At 42.1% G+C, this 20,000-nt stretch overlaps 1 protein-coding gene and 1 pseudogene across 1 annotated transcript in view; both read right to left on the reverse strand.

Annotated features, from left to right (window-relative positions):
* Nucleotides 1-4,948, reverse strand: part of LOC132985372 (transcription factor E2F2-like) — an 11,543-nt gene extending 6,595 nt beyond the window's left edge. Inside the window, exons 1-4 of the mRNA XM_061052723.1 lie at nucleotides 4,378-4,948; nucleotides 1,209-1,524; nucleotides 1,005-1,071; nucleotides 823-875 (exon numbers count right to left, since the gene is read on the reverse strand). Of these exons, the coding sequence (XP_060908706.1) occupies nucleotides 823-875; nucleotides 1,005-1,071; nucleotides 1,209-1,524; nucleotides 4,378-4,494 (553 nt within the window). The 5' untranslated portion in view covers nucleotides 4,495-4,948. The remainder of the gene's footprint in view (nucleotides 1-822; nucleotides 876-1,004; nucleotides 1,072-1,208; nucleotides 1,525-4,377) is intronic.
* Nucleotides 4,949-5,122: 174 nt separating this feature from the next.
* LOC132985427 (protein NLRC3-like) lies at nucleotides 5,123-15,418 on the reverse strand (annotated as a pseudogene).
* Nucleotides 15,419-20,000: the final 4,582 nt, after the last annotated feature.

A 20,000-nucleotide genomic window follows, 5' to 3' on the forward strand; every position in this document is an offset into this window, starting at 1 on the left:
TGCAGATTTTACAACTCAAACATTCAATTCATGTGTATCTCAGAATTTGTCAAATGTTTGTTTACATTATTTTAAGGACAATAAGTGTGTGGAGTAAAGTGTGACACACCCCTCTGTCCCCCCCCCTCCTCACACACTTTAAAGAGCCCATATTCTGCCCTTTTTTAGGGTTCGTATATTTAATCTATGTTCCTACTTTTGTACGTTCACAATAGATAAAGTTATAAAAAAGTGTCTGTTTTCATGTACTGCTCCTCCTTGCTCCCTCTCCGCTCTGAGTCCGTCAGCTGCACTCTGTTGAGCCCACACTGTTAGACCCCACGTGTGCCAAGTCTGCTCTGATTGGTCTGCCGATCCGCTCTGTCGTTATTGGTCAGTTGCTCCGCACGCTTCTTGGAAATGTCCCGCCTCTTTTACCATATTAGGAATGCAGCCACTGGCTCCGTCCGAGGGGAGCATAAACATTAGCACCTTAGCACTACTGTGCTACCGCAGGCTACGGCATATCGTGGGCGTGCTACAGAAGTTAATGGGCGTGCAACATGAGCTGCTGGGCCACAACGAGTCAATGGGCTTAGATCAGTGATCTCACACTGACAATGACGTCGGACTGACACATTTTTATCGAGGGGGGCTAGAACCGAGCGTTACATGCAGCTAATGCTACAGCTAACAGGAGGATGTAGGAGAAGCCACGTTTCCGCGGACTTTGAATTTTTGCACATAGATGTGCCTAAACATGCACAGGACACTTGGAAAACACACTAAAGAGGATATAAAACCAGAAGAAGCAGAATATGGGACCTTTAAATCAGCGCTCACCTTGTCTCACCCCTTTGGACCTGATCCAGGGTTTGGTCTGCGGCGCTGCAGGACTGAAAGAAAACCACAACAAAACATTTTCATTAAAAACAGTCTCCGTTATGCAACAACAACAACGACGTGAGAAAAAACAGTTCAACATTATAAGACAAGCATCCCAGAGGCTCTGGAGACTCTGTTACCTGGTGGTCCGAGGCTCTGGAGGGATTTTAAAACATGCAGCGTGATCCTGTAAGACGGAGAGAAAGACTCAGATCAACATGTGGAGAGTTTTGATGTTTTTATACCCCGGATACAGAAGAAGAAAAACAACAACCCCACAAATCCACCTGAGGAGCTTTATCACAAGCCTCTTACTGCAGGAAGCTTCAAACATGAAATCAAACCGAAGAAAAACAGAGTCCACACCTGCTGTGGTGCAGCAGCATCTCCACCTTCATCCTCCTCCTCTTCTTCACAGCCTCCTGTCCCCCACTGCTGCTGCTGCTCCTCCTCCCCCTCCTCCTCCTCCTCCTCCGAGGACTCGGCCGTCCAGGGGCTGATGAGGCCCAGCTGCCCGTCCAGGTAGGGGGGCATGATGGGAATGGCAGCAGGGTTGATGCCGTTGCTGGTGACGTCGTCCGGCAGGAAGTGGTCTTCACAGATCTGGTGCTGCTCTGTCAGCTCATCTTTGTCCGTCTCCCGAAGTGCTGCCAGCCAAATCTGAACAACGACATTATCGATGGGATGTTTTGAAATGATTACAAGGTCAGTGTAGAGGATTTAGCAAATCAATACTAAATGTTATAATTCATAAGAACAGTCGAACGTCACTTCCGGCTCGCCAGAGTGGGTGAAAATAAGCCCTGAAAATGTATCGGCGGTAGATTTTATACCGTTATGATGCCAATCTCTGTTCAGAAATGTCATATTTTAACCATCTGGACTCAATCCTGGCCATTTGTGGCCACTTCACTTTCTTTTTTTCAACCATTTTAGCTGTGTTAATGCATTTGGGCTGAAATTTCTCAAGGGTCTGGACTCAAATACTACCTCTTGGCTCTATCGTGGCCACTTTTGGCCCATTGACACCCATTCAAACCACACGTTTTCATTCCTTGTTATTTACAGTATAAAATAATACAATTTTGGCAAAATGGCTTTATTATAAACTCAACACACAAATTGTAGTTTTTAATGTTTTTTTTTTTTTTTTACCAGATTATGTTATTTATTCATTTTTGGCCAAGGGAGCAATTTCATGTAATATTCTTAGTTTCCAGTAGGGGCGTATGATGGCTTACTGCACTCCAATGGAGCAAATTAATTACACAATTTTGACGTAGGTGTGATCATAAGGATGTCAGTTAATGATTTGTGTCTGTGCATGAAAAAAAATTGTGTGTGCAGCACAAATATGTATTAGCAAGATAGAGTTAAATAAATGATGATGTGTTTCTGTTGATGCAGGTTAATGAGCTTTGAGTTTCCCAGGCACACTTGGCTTTGATGCACATGTTGAAAGCACCTTTAGCTTTTTTCTTTTCATAAAAAATGCCACACACATCTACACAATAGCCCTTACACACCCAAATATCTACTCCCCAAAATAAAAAAGATCACAGGACATGTTGCAGAGGTCAAAGGTTCAGCTGCAGGGGAAAAGAAAACAAACTCTGGCACTGTTTATAAACCTGTCCTGGAGTTCATGCAGGTGCAGTCAATACTAATTATATAAGTAAGCCTAACAGCTCCCAGATCATTTTGGCTCTGGCAAGATGGCAAGAAGGTCATATTCACTGCTTCAAGCACTTGACTATGTGATACGCTCGGAGAGCGAAGATGGGGAGAAATCCTCTGAGTCATCTTCTACCCAAGATGGATGAAGGTATTCATGTGCTACGTGACATGTACGATAAGTAATGGGTTGTGCCCAAATCACTCACTCATCCCCTACTCACTATATAGTGAGTTATATGTAGTGGATAATATTAATATATATATATATATATATAATGCACTTATTTAGCAAACATTCAAAGCATTTCGGACACTAGTCACTCACTCACCGGCCGTTAACTGTGACATCATTGTTGTCGCACAAATAACTGGTGTAGCTTAACTCCAGTCAATGATCAATAATAAAATGTATTATCATGAACAGCTCAAATCTTGAAACTGACAACAATTATTGTTTTTTGGAATATTTCATGCCCATTTTGAATTTGATGCCAGCGACTTATTTCAAAAGGTTTGGACAGAGTCATGTTTACCTCTCTGTTGAACAGCAACCACTAGCTCCAGCTGTTGAGAGTGCGTCTGCAAGGACCACTCTACAGTGGTTTGCACATCCTGCCGCTCTTGAGAATGCACACACACACGCACGTACACACAAATACTCATTGAAACACTTTTTAAATAATCAACTGTTGATAGTAGAAAATAATCTTATGTGGTATTTTTATAGCATTTTGTAAAAACAAAGAAAATGTTTATCGCCTCTAACACACCAAGTGGGAGTTTTTGTCTTTTTAGTCACTGCTCAAAAGAAGTAATAATGCAAAATATATATATATAATCTTCGTCACTGTTACTGGTACTGACCTGTAATGATCATTAAAAAAAGTTTGGTTGCATCAATGTTATGTGAAGAAATTACAACTTTCTTTTTTCCCTGGAAAGTTAGTGGTAATATGTAATCTAACTGGTATTTAAAGGGTTAAAATTCTGGAATTTATTACATTTTTGACTTTCATGTTCAGCAAAGCAAAGCCAATTTAAAAAATCAAGTGGTGAAAGTGGACAAATCCTTTAATATATATACATTTTATAGCATTTTCAGAATATAAACAAGAGGTGGCCACTTTTGGCCACGAACAAGCTGAGAGGTTTTTTTTTCTGTCTGCTTTTCTCCCTTTTTACATCATTAGCATATTGTGATCTAACAGGCATTTAAAGGGTTAAAATTCTGAATTTGAATGAAATTTTGGTTTTCATAACAAGGACTGAAGCAAATTAAAAAAATCAAGTGGTGAAAGTGGACAAATCCTTTAATAAAAAATATTTTTTATAGCATTTTGCAAATGTAAACAAGAGGTGGCCACTTTTGGCCACGAACAAGCTGAGAGGGAGTTTTTATGTCACTGCACACAAAATAAAAATGCACCCCAACTTGTCCATTGACCGCCATTCATTCAGACGGAATGATTTCACCCAGAAAGGGGCGGGGCCGGCATCGTTTGGGCAAAGTACCCGGATGGGTTGCTCTCATGAATAGAATTACTGAACGGCTACAAAGAGCAAGATGACTTAACAACAAACTTATTAAAGATGAAATATTACAACTTGAAATATTACAAAATTCGTTTTTTTTTTAAAAGAAAATGCTTAAATATATTCATTAGATACGTCTTCGTGGAAAAAAAAGAGGCATTCGCGAGGATACTTTGCGTTTTCAACGGCTGTTGTAACCACGACAACCAAAGATTGTTAGTCACCAGATGACACGGAAACACCTTTATAAAGAAGGGGTACAAAGACCGAGCCCCTCTGCTGCAGTTAGTTTTAAAACGTTACCTTAACCCGAGCGGGGTCTTTCGGGAAGTCGAAGAACCTCTTCGGTGTTGGTTTGAAGACCCCCCGGTTAACGTCCACCGAGCGGTTCGGACACCCGGTGACGACACACTTCACCATCCTGGTCGTTTCAGCCCGAGCCTTCCCGGGCTAACGACACATCCGGAACCAGTTACAGCAGATATTTAAGACACACGACCCCGTTAAAGCAGGTTTTTTTTAAACCCCACGACCCCATTAAAGCAGGTTTTTAAGACCCACGACTGCAGTGAAACCAGAGTGAAACGCGTGCTGTTTGTGTATGTGGGCGTGTTTTCACACCGGAAAAAGATACTGTTGACCCGGATGCACAAAAATGGAGGGAAAGAAGATTGATGCGTGTTTCAAAATAAACCCTTATTATCATTTAAATAAATACAAAACGACACTGCTTATGGAAGAAACCAATGAGTATTAAAGAAATACGAAAACACACTAGATATTAGAAATATCAATCTTAATTTTCTTCCAAAAATATTTAACTTAAAGCAAAAAATCAGAAAGATATTTCACGATATTTCCCACTCCAAAAAACATTTTACTTTTAACCCTCCTCTTTTTTTCTAGACATTTTTTTCTTCTACCCAATGCATTTAATAAATATGTTCATGTGTGTATATTAATTTGTGTACATGATTTCTAAGATTTTGTCTTTTTGTATACAGATCATTTGTAAATGCTGTCTGTTGGGAATAAAGGAAAAAAACAAAAACAATGGATAATGGGCCAACAAGATGAATTCACTGCCAGTTTCTTCAGTGGAAGAAAATGCAACATGGTAAATGGACTTGAGCTTATATAGCGCTTTTCTAGTCTTTGGACTACTCAAAGCACTTTTACACCACCTGTCACCCCCACCCATTCATACCCTTTCACACACTGATGGTAGTGATCGCTATGTAGTATCATCCATCAGAAGTAACTAATCCCATTCATACACCACCACTGAAGCAGTGGGAGCAATTCAGGGTTAAGTGTCTTGCCCAAGGACACATTGGACATGTTGCTCAGCTGGGGATTGAACTCTGAACTTTCCAGTTGAGAGGTGACAACTCTACCAACTGAGCCACAGCCCCCCAACAGAAATAAGTCTGCATTGGATTGTACAGTGTAGATTCTGCTGCTTATTATTTAGCAAGTATATTTCATTAAAGGCATGTTTTTTTACCACCGCAATTAACAATTGTATCTTGCCGAGCCTACAATTGCATTAATCGACACATTAGCTTCTGCAAACCCATATGGTCACATTTACTCTTTTGTCTTTCCCCCCTTTGTTTGTGTTCTGGGTCCAAAGTACAAGATGGTAAACATGTAAAACACAATTCTTAAAAATATACATTCAGGGTTCATCCTGATTTTTGACCTGCTCTTGTAGCACATCTGAATCTCTATCGCTCCCCAAATGTTTTCGTAATTTAATTTTGTCTCTCTCTTTTTGCATCTCCATCGACCCCCTCTCAACCCAACAGAGTCCCAGTCTTTACTCCTTTGCATCAAAATGAGTCAGTTGAGGTGGTTCAGGGATCTGGACGCATCCCTTTGGAGGTCATCCATGGCATGCCCAATTCGGAGGAGACCTGGGGCTTCTCAGAGGTCGCTGGAGGGATTATATATCCCATCTGGCATGGGAACACGACGGCATCCCCCAGGTGGAGGTGGGAAAACGATGCCTAGGAGAGAGAAGATGTCTGGGTTGACTTGCTTAGCCTGCTGCCACCAAGGTCCGATCTATGTTAAAAGGTAGAAAATGAATAGACGGAATTCAGACGACCGACATACAAGTGTGCGCAGTTCTTTAGATTTTAATCTGAAACAGTCTGTTTTGAAGCCCTGTTGGCAGCTTCTCTCTGCACACAAAGATACTCCCTCCTACAGCTCACACAGAGACACTGAGGAGTCAAGTCCAGACCAAAACCTAAACCCAGGGTAAAGGGGTTTGTTGAATGTGGTGTTAAATGTGTGGAGATGAGTCAGTGAGTCATCAGAGGAGACGGTGTAGAAGGACAGAGTGCCAGCAGGACAGTCCACGTACACTGCTACTCTGTTTGTTGAGGTCATGGACAAAGGGATTAGTGTTTCTCTGAGATTGTGACAAACAGAGTAATGTTCATTTGAGCAGTGCAGATTCCATGACTGATCACTCCCTCCAAACCAGCAGTCAGCGCTGTACCCTTTCCTTCTGATTTCTTTGTAAGTGACTGCGATATGAACTTTTCCTTCCCACTCGACCTCCCAGTAACAGCGACCAGTCAGGCCGTTTGTGCACAGCAGCTGACAGTAGTCAAATCTCTCTGGATGATCAGGGTATGGCTGCTTCTCTCTCACAGCCGTCACCTTCCTGTTGTTGTGAGATAGTTTGAGGTTTCTGTTTGCTGTGTTCGGGTCCAGCGTGAGATCACAGGCATCTGATGGACAGGAAAGACATGTTATGGTATTAGTTCCATTAGTTTTTATTCACACTTGTTATCTTGACAAACTCTTAGCACTATACTACTTATTCTGCAGATTGTTGTTTTTTGATTTTATATAAATGAAACAACATAGATGCTCACACTTCCTTAGACTGGGTTTCAGCCATTGCTCCCCACTTGGGTCCACCCTGGATTAAGAAACATATATTATATACAATTTCATAAAGTATGCAATAGCATTTTATAACCTTCTCCCTCTAATATAGTTCTGAGCTGTTACAAAACATTCAGATTGCGTCAGTGTTACAGAAATACAGTGTTCAAGCTCCATTTTCTGGTCCATACTTGAGAGTGTCCAATCTCCAATTTGAATCCTTCAGCCCAGCATACAGCGTCTTCACTCCTGAGTCTCCTGGATGGTTGTAGCTCAGGTCCAGTTCTCTCAGGTGGGAGGGGTTGGATTTCAGAGCGGACACCAGAGCAGCACAGCCTTTCTCTTGGATCAGACAACCTGACAGCCTGCAAAGACAGAGAAAGGAAGGTGGGACATGTCCAAATTCGTTAAACTGACTTTAGCTTGAATGTACCCATTGTACTTTTCTAGTCTTCTGTCCACTCAAAGCGCTTTTACACAGCATGCCACTCTCATACATTCACACCACATTCATACACTGATGGCAGAGGGTGCTGATTAAAGTGACCACAACTAATCACAGTCATACACCTTCCCACACTGATATTAATGCGACTGGGAGGAGCAATTTGGGTTTCATTGTCTTGCCCAAGGACACTTTGGCATGTGGACTGCAGGAGCTGGGATTGAACTTCCAACCTACTGCTTGAAAGATGACTGACAGCATGCCCCCAACATGCCAGCTACCAAGTACAAAGTCCATGTAATGTCCAAATATTTCATTTGGGAATGCAGCAGGTAATTGAACATAGCCTTTAAAGCTTTCAAATTGGTATGTTGGTGACAGAGTTTCAAACTCTTCTCTGCTCACAAACAGTTGCCAGTACATTAAACACATAAACGTAATATCAATGCAAAAACAAATCCAAACTGGAGATTGGCCGGCTGTGGCTCAGTTTGTGGTATCGGTTGTTTCCTAACCAGAAGGCCAGGGGTTGGATCCCCAGCTCCTGCAGCCACATGTCCGATGTGTCCTTGAGCAAGACACTTTACCCCAAGTTGCTCCCACTGCTTTGTCGGTGGTGTACGAATGTGTACTGAGAATCTGTACCAATAGGATTAGTGACTTCTGATGGACTCTTTACCCAGCAGCCTCTACCATCAGTGTGTGAACGTGTAGGTGTCACCTACGGTGTAAAAGCGCTTTGAGAAGTTAGAAGACTGGAAAAGAAATGTACAAGCTCAAGTCCATTTACCATTTTTCAAAAGGCAGACACCTTTGCTTTTAACAAACATTTAACATGACATCTTATTGCAAAAAAGTCATTTTCTCACCTGAGAATTTCCAGTGTACAATTTGTGCTTCCCAGTCCACCAGAAAGCAGCTCCACACCCAAGTCCTGAAGGTCATTGTTACTCAGGTCCAACTCTCTCAGGCAAGAGGACTGCAAACTGAGAACTGAGGCCAGGGCTTCACATTTTCTCCCTGATAAGTTACAGTCACCAAGACTAAGGAAAAATAGAAGACATTTTCACGCCAAATTGCACCAACATATTTTTGCAAAGAACTCTCTCTTGGTTCCGGCAAAGGTGTGGAGAGGGTCTGGAGGGCTTGGACAATTTATTTTGGACATTTGAGTTTAAGATAACTCGAGTAAATGGGGGAAATTATTGCAATTGTCAACAAATGCTTACAAACTGCCAATGTAATGCGGTCTATTTACGCCTCTGTTGTGCCATTTAGCCTGAAATGTGTAATTCACAGAGGCAAAATGATGGGGCAAAGTCATCCCACCCCTGATCAGACATTGGCGGTATTAACATAGGCCTAATGGGGGGAATGGGCTGGTGATGCGTTACGTTGGAGTGTACAGTACTGTGTATGAGATAGGGTCTATAGGAAGTGACTTCCTTATGATGAACCTTGATAACCACCAAAAATCATCAATGTGCCTCCAATCAATCTTTCTATAATAGCTGAATCCAAAGTCTCACTCTCAAACCCTCTTGCTGCCTTGATGTTTAGAAGCCTGCATCCCTTCTCACAGCCGTTTGTTTACTCTTATTGGATACTGGAATACTGAGATGATAAAAGTCAAATTTAATTTAAAGGATTTCAAGGAACTGCTTCTTCGTCTATCAAATCTCAGTGAAATCGTTTTTTTTCAAGTCCAGTGGATATATTGCCTCTGCTTTTTTTTTTTTTGGATACCTCTTTGTGAAAAGCTTGACAACTAGATTTGAAGCCAAAGGTTTTTGAGACATGAAGCAATCCGACACATAAAATCAAACACTGGGATTGCTGATGTACACAGCTTAGTAAGGCATACACTTACTGGGCTTCACTGGAGACTTTGATCACTGGTAGCAGCCTCAGAAGAGCCTCCTCTGAAGCAGAGTATTTCTTCAGGTCAAACACATCCAGATCTTTTTCTGATGTCAGTAAGATGAAGACCAGAGCTGACCACTGAGCAGGAGACAGTTTGTCTGTGGAAAGACATCCCGTTCCAAGGTACTGTTGGATCTCCTCCACCAGAGAATGATCCTTCAGTTCATTCAAACAGTGGAACAGATTGATGCTTCTCTCTGGACAGGGACTATCTCTAATCATCATCTTGATGTATTCAACTGTTTTGTCCTTGGTTTGTCTCATTTCTAAGCTGCTTCCTGTCTGTGTCAGTAGGCCTTGGAGGAGAGTCTGACTGGACTCCAGGGAAAGACCCAGAACAAAGCGTAGGAACAAGTCCAGATGACCATTTCGACTCTGGAGGGCCTTGTCAACAGAACTCTGGTAGAGATGTATTTGATTGTACTTTTTTCTAAATATTTTACTCCACCATGATGTTTGTTCTTCTGACATCAGTTTGACACCAGAGTTGATGAAGGTCAGATGGACATAAAGAGCAGCCAGAAACTCCTGAACACTCAGATGGACGAAGGAGAACACCATGTCCTGGTACAGTCCTCTCTCCTCTTTAAAGATCTGTGTGAACACTCCTGAGTATATGGAGGCTGCTCTGATATCGATGCCACACTCTGTCAGGTCAGAGTCATAGAAGATCAGGTTTCCTTTCTGCAGCTGCTCAAAAGCCAGTTTTCCCAGAGACTCAATCATCTTCCTGCTCTCTGGACTCCAGGTCGGATCAGTCTCATCTCCACCATGGAACTTGATGTTCTCTAGCTTGGAGTGAACTACTAGAAAGTGTATGTACATTTCAGTCAGGGTCTGTGGCAGCTTTCTTGTGTCTTTGGTTTTGAACGCATCCTCCAGAACTGTAGCAGTGATCCAGCAGAAGACTGGGATGTGGCACATGATGTGGAGGCTTCTGGATGTCTTGATGTGGGAGATGATTCTGCTGGCCTGCTCCTCATCTCTGAACCTCTTCCTGAAGTACTGTTCCTTCTGTGGGTCAGTGAACCCTCTGACCTCTGTCACCATGTCAACACACTCAGGAGGGATCTGATTGGCTGCTGCAGGTCGTGTAGTTATCCAGAGACGAGCAGAGGGAAGCAGTTTCCTCCTGATGAGGTTAGTCAGCAGCACATCCACTGAGGTGGACTCTGTGACATCAGTCAGGGTCTCGTTGTTTTTAAAGTCCAGAGGAGGTCGACACTCATCCAGACCGTCAAAGATGAACACAACCTGGAACTCTTCAAACCTGCAGATTCCTGCTTCTTTGGTTTCAGAAAAGAAGTGATGAACAAGTTCCAACAGGCTGAACTTTTTCTTTCAGCAAATTCAGCTCTCTGAAAGTGAATGGAAATGTGAACTGTATGTCCTGGTTGTCTTTGTCTTCAGCCCAGTCCAGAGTGAACTTCTGTGTTAAGACTGTTTTCCCGATGCCAGCCACTCCCTTTGTCATCACTCTTGTGATTGGTTCATCTCTTCCAGGTGAGGCTTTAAAGATGTCTTCTTGTCTGATGGTTGTTTCTGGTCTGTGTGGTTTCCTGGATGCTGTTTCAATCTGTCTGACCTCGTGTTCATCGTTGACCTCTCCAGTCCCTCCCTCTGTGATGTAGAGCTCTGTGTAGATCTGCTTCAGAAGGGTTGGGTTTCCTGCTTTAGCAATCCCCTCAAACACACACTGGAACTTCTTCTTCAGGTTCGCCTTAAGTTTAGCCTGGCAGAGTTTTGCTTCATTTTCTATAGAAAAAGAAATTAAGTAATTGTTCACCTTTAATTATTCCTCATACCTCCAAATTAATTAATCCTTACCAGACTACGAGGTGCACTGGCGTATTCTAGAGTCAATCAGGGCCAACCAGCGTTCAGCAGGTCAACGAGAGTGAGTTCTGTCAGATATGAACCCCTTAGGGAGGTTTCCTACCTTCATTGCAAAATTTGCAAATTCTCAGCCGGCTGTTTTGGGGCCTTCTAATCGTATGGGGCCCCAAGCAGTTGCCTGCCTTGCCTGTTGACAAGCAGTGCCTCTGATCAGGTGTGGGAAACCTAATTAGGACTAACTTTTGTCCAGAACCATTCGTAACCTTAATGCAAAGGTGTGTCAAGTCATATAAACCTTTTCCTTGCTGCCCAATTTCATTATTTTTTTCAACTTCATTCTCCTCAGGAAGTCCAGTGTGCTCTTCATTAGTGCCTCTCTGCTCGTTCTCCTCTGCTCTGAATCATTGCCACCCATCCCATCCTCAGCTTCACTTTGACCCTCTGAGCGTTCTTGGTAATCTCTGGTTAACTCCTTCTTCACAAAAGTGAAAATGTTCTTTTCAAGGTGCTGGAACAGAATCACATTGAATCACATTAATTTCCTGTGTAAGCTTTTTTTTCTTACCAAAGTAACTGGGTTCAAGTACTAGGAAAAATAACAAAAAAAAAAGCTAAAGTTTGTCACAAAAGACAGTGCAAACTGAACACTACATGGACACTACCCTACTAGCAGCACATTACAACAGCTTTTCAACATGCATGTGTGTTAATATCAGCTCAAAACAGTCATCATCACTTCACTTTTCAATTACCTGTGCTTCTGAACAATGTGTGGACCTAAGTTTATACCTGACACAAATCAATAACCATGGCTTGGAGAAAGTAAGGAGCAGTTCCTTCCTTCCACTGCCTTGGGACCCATAATGCACCATGAGTCTTCAACTGGATGCAAATAGCAGCAAAATGTATGATATGTGCTCTGTGATTGACTGGTGAACAGTCCAGGGTGTAACCCCGCCTGTTGCCCAATGACAACTGGGATTGGCTCCAGCCCCACGCGACCCCGAACGGGAAAAGCAGTTAAGATAATGGATGGATGGATGGATGGATGTATGATATGATATGTGCCAGGAAATCCATCGCATGTTTATCCCCATGAGTAGCACATAGATTGTGGCCTAACGAGAATAACTGGTTGTTATCAGCATAGCAGAGAAGCTTAAGCCATCTGTATGGGGGACAGAGCTGTGTACCGCCAGTAGTTGTGGTTTAGACAGATTCCTTCCATGTATTTTGATAGAAGTAACATATTGAGGAGGTTCCAAAAAGAGAAAGTTTGGTGCCTATGAGTTCCTAAGAGACCCAATGCTTTACTGTCAGAAAGGCCAATCTGTGAGGACATTTTGGGTTGCTGTTGATTTGCTGCTAATATCTTCTTCTTCTTTGTGGTCGCTGCTAACTGCTGGTGGCTCATGTACTGTACATAACACACCTCAAAATTCACACCCCTGTTGTTCTTCCAGAGGAACCCATTTACACAGACATCAGTCGACCCTGGTACTACATTCGCGGCCAGGCAAACAACATGGCTCCTCCATTTGTTATTTTTACAATTAAATGTTGATTTTCTATGTATTTCAATTAGCAACAGTGCCGTTGCTGATACATGTACAGTACAGTACAAACCAAAAATATGGAGTCCAGGTCTGTTTGATCCTTCTTGGCAGACTGTGTTTTGCCAACCTCTATGTCCTTCTGCAAAACTATGTGGAGAAGAAAGAAGTTCAAAAAGATATGAAAGCATTTAGTGGTTCTCAATAGAATTGCATGAAATATCCTCTTTAAAGCCTTACTGGTGATCGTTGGACTGGTGTCCACCTTGGAATTCATCGAATTGATCAAGGGACCGTTCACTGATGTGTGAGTCCTGTCTTTGCTTTTGGATGCTGATAGAAATGAGGAATTGAAAAAAGAGGATTTTGAGTACATGATGGAAGAGGTTGGGTTAAAAGTGATAGCCAACGTTTAATATGTAATTTTTCTGTCAAGGTCACTCAAAACTAGGGTTGAGATCAAGGGATTGGCATGGGGACTTGGGCCTTACCCTGGATTGGGAGAGTGCTGACCACCTTTTAAGTCAATGAAACGAACAATAGACTGGTTTCTGTTGATGGACATACAGCTCCAGGGTTCAGGTCCAGGTTCAGGACTGATGTTGAAACCAATTCCTAGGTACATTATTCAACCTATACCCCTTGTAACTCCATTCTAAATAGGTCACTTTCTGTCAAGGTCATTTTAAACTAGACTAATTTTGGCAGGGCCTATCCCCAGTTATTTCAAGCTAGCCCATCAGAGAAGAGCCACAAAAAGGTTGAAGTTGTAGCATTTCTGTTTTGTTAAGTTGCTCAACTCCAACCCTTTGCAGTTCTGTTTTAAAGGAGGGTAGGCTCACAGCAATGGAATTGGGACTGGGCCTTATCCATGATTTGGAGAACCCTTAACTTAGAAGCTGCCATTGAGAACGTAGCTCTAAGGGATTTGGAATACATTATTTAGGTGGATCTGTAATTTGGCCTTACCCTGGATGATCTCGATCCCGTCCATCTTTGATGTCAATAAAAAGATCCATGGATCCATCACTGTTGGCGGACACACAGCCGGGTTCAGGTCCAGGTTCAGCATAGTCTGGTCCATGTTGCTGCTGTAGACTACAACACATCACATTAAAGAAGTTTGAGTGACGCGAGTGCTGAACTCTGACACGGAGAAGAGTCAGGGACAGTTAGAGATCCACATCTCACCTCTGAGCTTTGCAGTCAACTACCCCACACGGATGGGTTTGAGAGGAAGGGGCTCCTTTCTTTCCGGCCTCGCACAGATTCATAGTACAGCCCAAATCTTCACACACACACAAAACAGGTTTGTTGACAACATTTACAGCACAAAACATACAGTTTCTACTTGTTCCTTACATACCACAAGTGCTGTAATAATGACTTGGTCGCCTAAATGGGACAGCACAGTTTGGTGTTTTGTAACAGTTAAGTGACTTTAATGCAGAGACCCCATAAGCCTTACATTCACATTGACATTCACAACACAGACTCTGCAGATCGAGTCTCTCTGCACCTTTAAGAAAAAGCTAAAGACCCAGAAGTTGTACAATCACTGAAACAGCTTCGAGTTTCCGTCCGACACATTGACCTGGTCCATGTCCAAATGACTTTGCAGCCTTTTGGGAACCATGAGGCCGTGTATAAATGTTTCTGTGTGATGAGTGTGACTCAGTGTTTGTGTTTCTAACATGCTGTAAAACCAGTTTTTCACTTCCCCTGCTTCTTCGTCAGCTCCACACATCAGTCTGAGATTACAATCAAAGCTGCTGCTGGTTCTGAGAAATGACACCCTGTGAAATATTTGTCATATTTTTGTACTAAAGCACAGGAACTGTGAATTTAATATACGCCATTAAAGTTTAACTTGATCTCAATGATCGGGTTTACTGCAAAAACTCAAATCTTAGAAAGTGTATGTGTCTTATTTCTAGTCAAAAATATCTCAATACACAAGTCCTAACAAATAACTGATTTTTAAGGAAGAATTATGACTTCCTATAATTTGATCATTTTCAGCCCAGGCTGCACGGTGCTGCAGTGGTTAGTGCTGTGAGGAGGTTCCTGGTTTGAATCCCTGTCTGACAGGAGCCTCTCTGTGAGGAGGAGGATGGGATTGGATAGATTTGATTATCACCATCACACTGCGTCATCCCAACAACAACAACCTGCCTGATGCCCAGCCTCCACCATCGGACACAACCACCGCCGCCTCCTCATTCATACACGGCCTGCTCCGACCTCTAACCTCAGCGACAAGGAAGTGTGGACAACAGGAACGCGAGGAATACAAAGGAGAAATCCTTCCTGCATATTATCCCATCTGCTCTCAGTGGTCAGCCTTGGTTGTTTTAAACGTGCTTTAAGAATAAATTTGACTTGATGAGAAATTAGACAAACACTCTCGTTAACCCGCTGGCATTGCTGCAGATTATCACAAATCTACAAACTGAATAAAGGTTAAACTTCATGCACAGCTTTGATGACACATTTTTACAGTGCACCTGCGTTAATTCATATCAAATTTATCCTCATGACAGTTTCTGAGACTGTTTGTTTTTAACAGCACCATGTGATAACAAAGATAATCGTCCAACTCACAGATTTCTCTGGTAGGATTCTTACCTGTTGTCCTAGCCTCAGGTCAGACACTTTGCACCTTCCCGTGTTTAGAGAAATGCATCTGGTGTCAGGACGCCGTCTCTCCTTCTTCACCTCTGAGTCTGAGTTCAAAAACAACAACACATCAGTAAGAGATCTAAAACCAGTCGAACCTGTGGCAACACACAACTGGCAGTGTCAGGTTCATCAAGTATCACTTCATGTAGTTCTGCTTTCTGTCCACTAGGTGGTGTTAAGGATTACCACCGAGAGATGCACAGCTGTGGATCATTGAGACATCAAACAGTGACTCTGTGAGGACACCTGGTGGACAAAGGGGAGAATGACAGGAGGAGTTAATTTAAATGAGGAGCATCCAAAGAGCAGAGAAGTTTTAGATCAGAAGGAGAAGAGGAGAAAACAGATCGATGAACGTCGTAATCAAACTGCTAAAAAAACCGAACAAAGGTGGAAGATTTATATGGTAAGAGGACACACATCCATACGTTTTATTTTACTCTGTTTCCTGCAATAAGGAGTTCATTTTGATTGTTTTCTTGAGTGAAAGTGAAAACATGAAGGTGCTGCTTCTGTGTCCAGACTTGTGTGTGTGTGTGTGTGTGAGATGCAGATTGTCCACCAGGTGGCGACGTTATAAAAGAATCAGATCATTCTGCTCCTGCTCCAACAAACAGTCCAGACAACAAGTCAACATTAACAGGGAAATGTTAACGAGACAAACTTTGTAATTTATTTCACTGTCACATGATTCAAATGTTTCATGAAGGTTTATTCATGAATAACAATAATATTCATACATTTTGATACTTAAAAATCAGGGCGGTCAGCATTAACTCCACCTTCAAAATAAAAGCAGCACACTTGAGTTTGTCCACCTTTCAAAATAAAAGCACCAAATTCCAGTTTCTCCACCTTTCAAAATAAAAGCACCACACTTCAGTTTGTCCACCTTTCAAAATAAAAGCACCACACATTATTATGTTTGCAAGGGGGGAACTTAAACTCACAGAACAGAGAATTAAGTATTTATTGGATGCAGTGTGGACAGCCAGTAACAGGAAGTTAAGCACAGAAATTGGAAGTGGTTAGGTATCCAAAAGTGAGGTCAACAGCTCAAAGGAACGATAACAAAGGTCAATGTGTGATGTCATGAGGTCAATGTGTGATGTCATCAGGTCAATGTGTGATGTCATCAGGTCAATGTGTGATGTCATGAGGTCAATGTGTGATGTCATCAGGTCAATGTGTGATGTCATCAGGTCAATGTGTGATGTCATGAGGTCAATGTGTGATGTCATCAGGTCAATGTGTGATGTCATCAGGTCAATGTGTGATGTCATAAGGTCAATGTGTGATGTCATCAGGTGGATATTACTGTCTGAGAGTTTGTTAAAGTGAAATGAGACATTCAAAGATGCAGCAGTGTTCTTCTTTTACATCACTGAGACTACAGGGAGACACTGAGGACAACTATCTACGGAGAGCCTGAAGGAACAAAAAGCATGAGATTAATGTGATCAACTAGTTTCTGCTGACCGCCCTACTTTAAATACAAGTTTACCTGAGAAGTTTCTCCTTGTAGTTTTACTGTCAGACTCAAGATTTCTCCTCCTCCTTGTTTGTCTCATTTCATTGCTGCCGCTGTCAACAACATGGCCGCCTTCCAGAAGATGCTTTTTTTTCTTTTTCAGGAACTGAAAAACAAACGGCGTCTTGTCTGATGACTAACTCGTCCCGTCTTTATGAACCTGGAAGGAATCTGTAGCTGGCAGGACAACGTGTGGTTACATTTATATTCTGCGTTTCTCATGTCAACATCAACAGATGTGTTTGTGTGAGTTTTTATGACATCAGGATGATTTTCATCTCTCCTCATCAGGCTGACATCCTGCAGCCAATAAGGATCAAGTATTCATCCAGAACCACAGTACAACTTGAAATATGGAACAAGGATGATTTTTCACCCCGTTTGTTTCTACTTGCTGATCGCTTTAGGAGCAGTGAAGTGATGAAAACATTTTCAGAACATTTCAATTTATTGGCCTCACAAACCCTACTCACAGCGGGACGGCAGGGAAAGATCGCCGGCGCGTTATTGGTCCTTTACTGTGAAAATACTTCCAGATATAAAGTTAATGTTTTTCTTCATGAGCTTTTTTACAGATCATGAAAAAAAAACTGTAAATCTCACCGGGAACATGTTCAGATTCAGCTGAAAACAAGCTGCGGGACAAAAGAGATTTGTTCAGGTAGAGATGTGAGGATCGACTGAGCTGAAGATTTAAATAACCAATCAGTGAGATGTGTAGAGAGTGAGATGATAAAGGTATCTTACTATCTGATCATTAAGGAAACATGTTGAAGTGCTGGCTTCTCTGACAACAATACAGCAGCCAGTATGTCCTCCTTCTAACTTTAGATTCTGCTCCTGAATGCTCTGGATTTGTTTGACATTTGACAAACATTCAATGATTTTTATGAATTTAACTCTCCAGTTTGATTACTTGATGTCATTGTTGTTATTTATGAAAAAAAACACAAATATTTGGTGGCTGGGGGATTTTTTTTAAATCAGTCTTTTGACAAAATATTGACTTTGATGCATTAGTTCCCTGTTTGGACATTGGAAGGCGAAAATGTCCAATTTACAAAAACTGCTATAAAAATAGAACAGATTTCTTTTTTTCGACTTTTTTTTTGCATAAATCTCTTAAACAACTTCAGCCCTGCTTAAAACTACCAAATATTGAGTAATTATCAGGAATTTAACCCTTTAAATGCCAGAATCAAGTAATCAAACTGGCATTTAAAGGGTTAAATTCCTGATAATTACTCAATATTTGGTAGTTTTGAGCAGGGCTGAAGTTGTTTAAGAGATTTTTGTCCTTAGCGACTTAAGAGGGTAGTAAATTAAACTGATGCCTGAGGGTTAAGACACCCCCACTCTGCCGTTTTGGACGCCCCTCAGTTTGCCAGATATGAGAGCAGTTATCAGGTCAAACCAACAGATGTTGCAGCGATGGAAACAGGTTCTGACATTTATACAGATTCTTAAACTTCCCTCCCTGAGGGAATCTGGCTGCTGTCTGAGTCTATCCAATATGCGAAAAATGAGAAGGTGACAGCCGTGACTGATTCTTTCCAATCCTGTGATTTACGGCTGTTTGTAAAGAAGATGAAGTTCCCTGTCAGCTCGGCACCTGCAGCCACCCGCAACAGGATCGCAAGCCAGCACATTACAGACGTGCCTGCACGCTGACACCACTCCAAAAGGCTGCGGCAGTAAATCACGGCCATCAGGAATCTAATAGAGCCGTCCCATTGGATAACCTGGAAACCGTATCCAACAAATACATCATTATCCCGAAGCCAGAAACATTCCCACTCGTTCGTCTCAACTTGTTCCACAGATTTTCTGCTCGCACTCAAAGATCAGGACGACGAGACGGCATTTAAAATGAGGTTTTTAATGTCATAATCTTGAACAAAATAAATATCCTGCAATAAAATTATTAACCTTTGTAACATATATGATGCTATACATTTAAAGAGACAGGCAACAGAACATCTTATAAAATAAAAAACTAGCTTACAGATGTTACAGCTGAAGAACATCAGGACAATCTGGATTTCATTCATTATATATCAACGACATGATGTAGCGTTAGATTTCTTACATGTTGTGTTTTACTCTCTCTGGGAAGTGTTTTTAATTACGAGATATTAATCTTTATTTATCTGGCAGGGTGAGATGTCTGAGCGCAATCAAAGATGTTTTATTGATTCAGTTCGTTTGGTTTTCAAAGAGAGCAGCTTTGAATAGCGGCCTTTGTCTCCGATTGTTTATCATCTTTGAGAGAGAGCGCCGATGGTTATCCAGTCATGTCGGGTTTGATCATCAGGTGAATTTTTTCAGGCACTCGAGGCGCTAAAAATAACCACGACTCAAAAAAAGCTGATGAGAACGTGTTCAAGGTGAATTCTGGTATTTCTTTTTACAATTGGGTTTTAAATGAAAAACAGACATGACGCTGCTTTCACACTTGGCACAAAACTCTTAAAAAAACTCCTGATATTTCCTGACTCTGTTACTTCTTCCACTACTTCCTTACCTCAGGAGACCCCTCCCCCCCAGTACCCCGCCAAGTTGTTGCAGCGATGGAAGCGGGCAAGAGAAGTGGTTCAGATAGAAGTGATTGTACCCGACCTAAAAAGCCTCTGCATGTTTCTAATAAGCTCCACGAGCAGAAACGTGCTCAAACTAGGATCAATATTGGAGATGCTTTTTGAAAAATGGAGAGAGGTTAGAACACAGAAAGGTTTACAGACCCATGCAGAGCTGGATAAACACTGAAGCTTCAGAGTCCACCACATGGTGACCTGAGTGAGCATGGACTCTAGAGAGAGGAGGAGAGGACAGCTGAAGTGTCCAAAGCGCAGAGCTTATCCACAGGGGTACCTCAAGGGTCAGCTTGCTTGGTCCCCTTCTCTTCTCCATATACATAAGCTCACTTGGTTCAATAATCCACTCTAATGGCTTCTCATACCACTGCTATGCTGACGATACCCAGCTCTTCCTGTCATTCCCGCCAGACGATGTTACAGTCTCTACAAGAATCTCATCATGCCTTGCTGAT

The sequence above is a fragment of the Labrus mixtus genome, chromosome 12, assembly GCF_963584025.1.
Source record: "Labrus mixtus chromosome 12, fLabMix1.1, whole genome shotgun sequence".
Classification (NCBI taxonomy): Eukaryota; Metazoa; Chordata; class Actinopteri; order Labriformes; family Labridae; genus Labrus; species Labrus mixtus.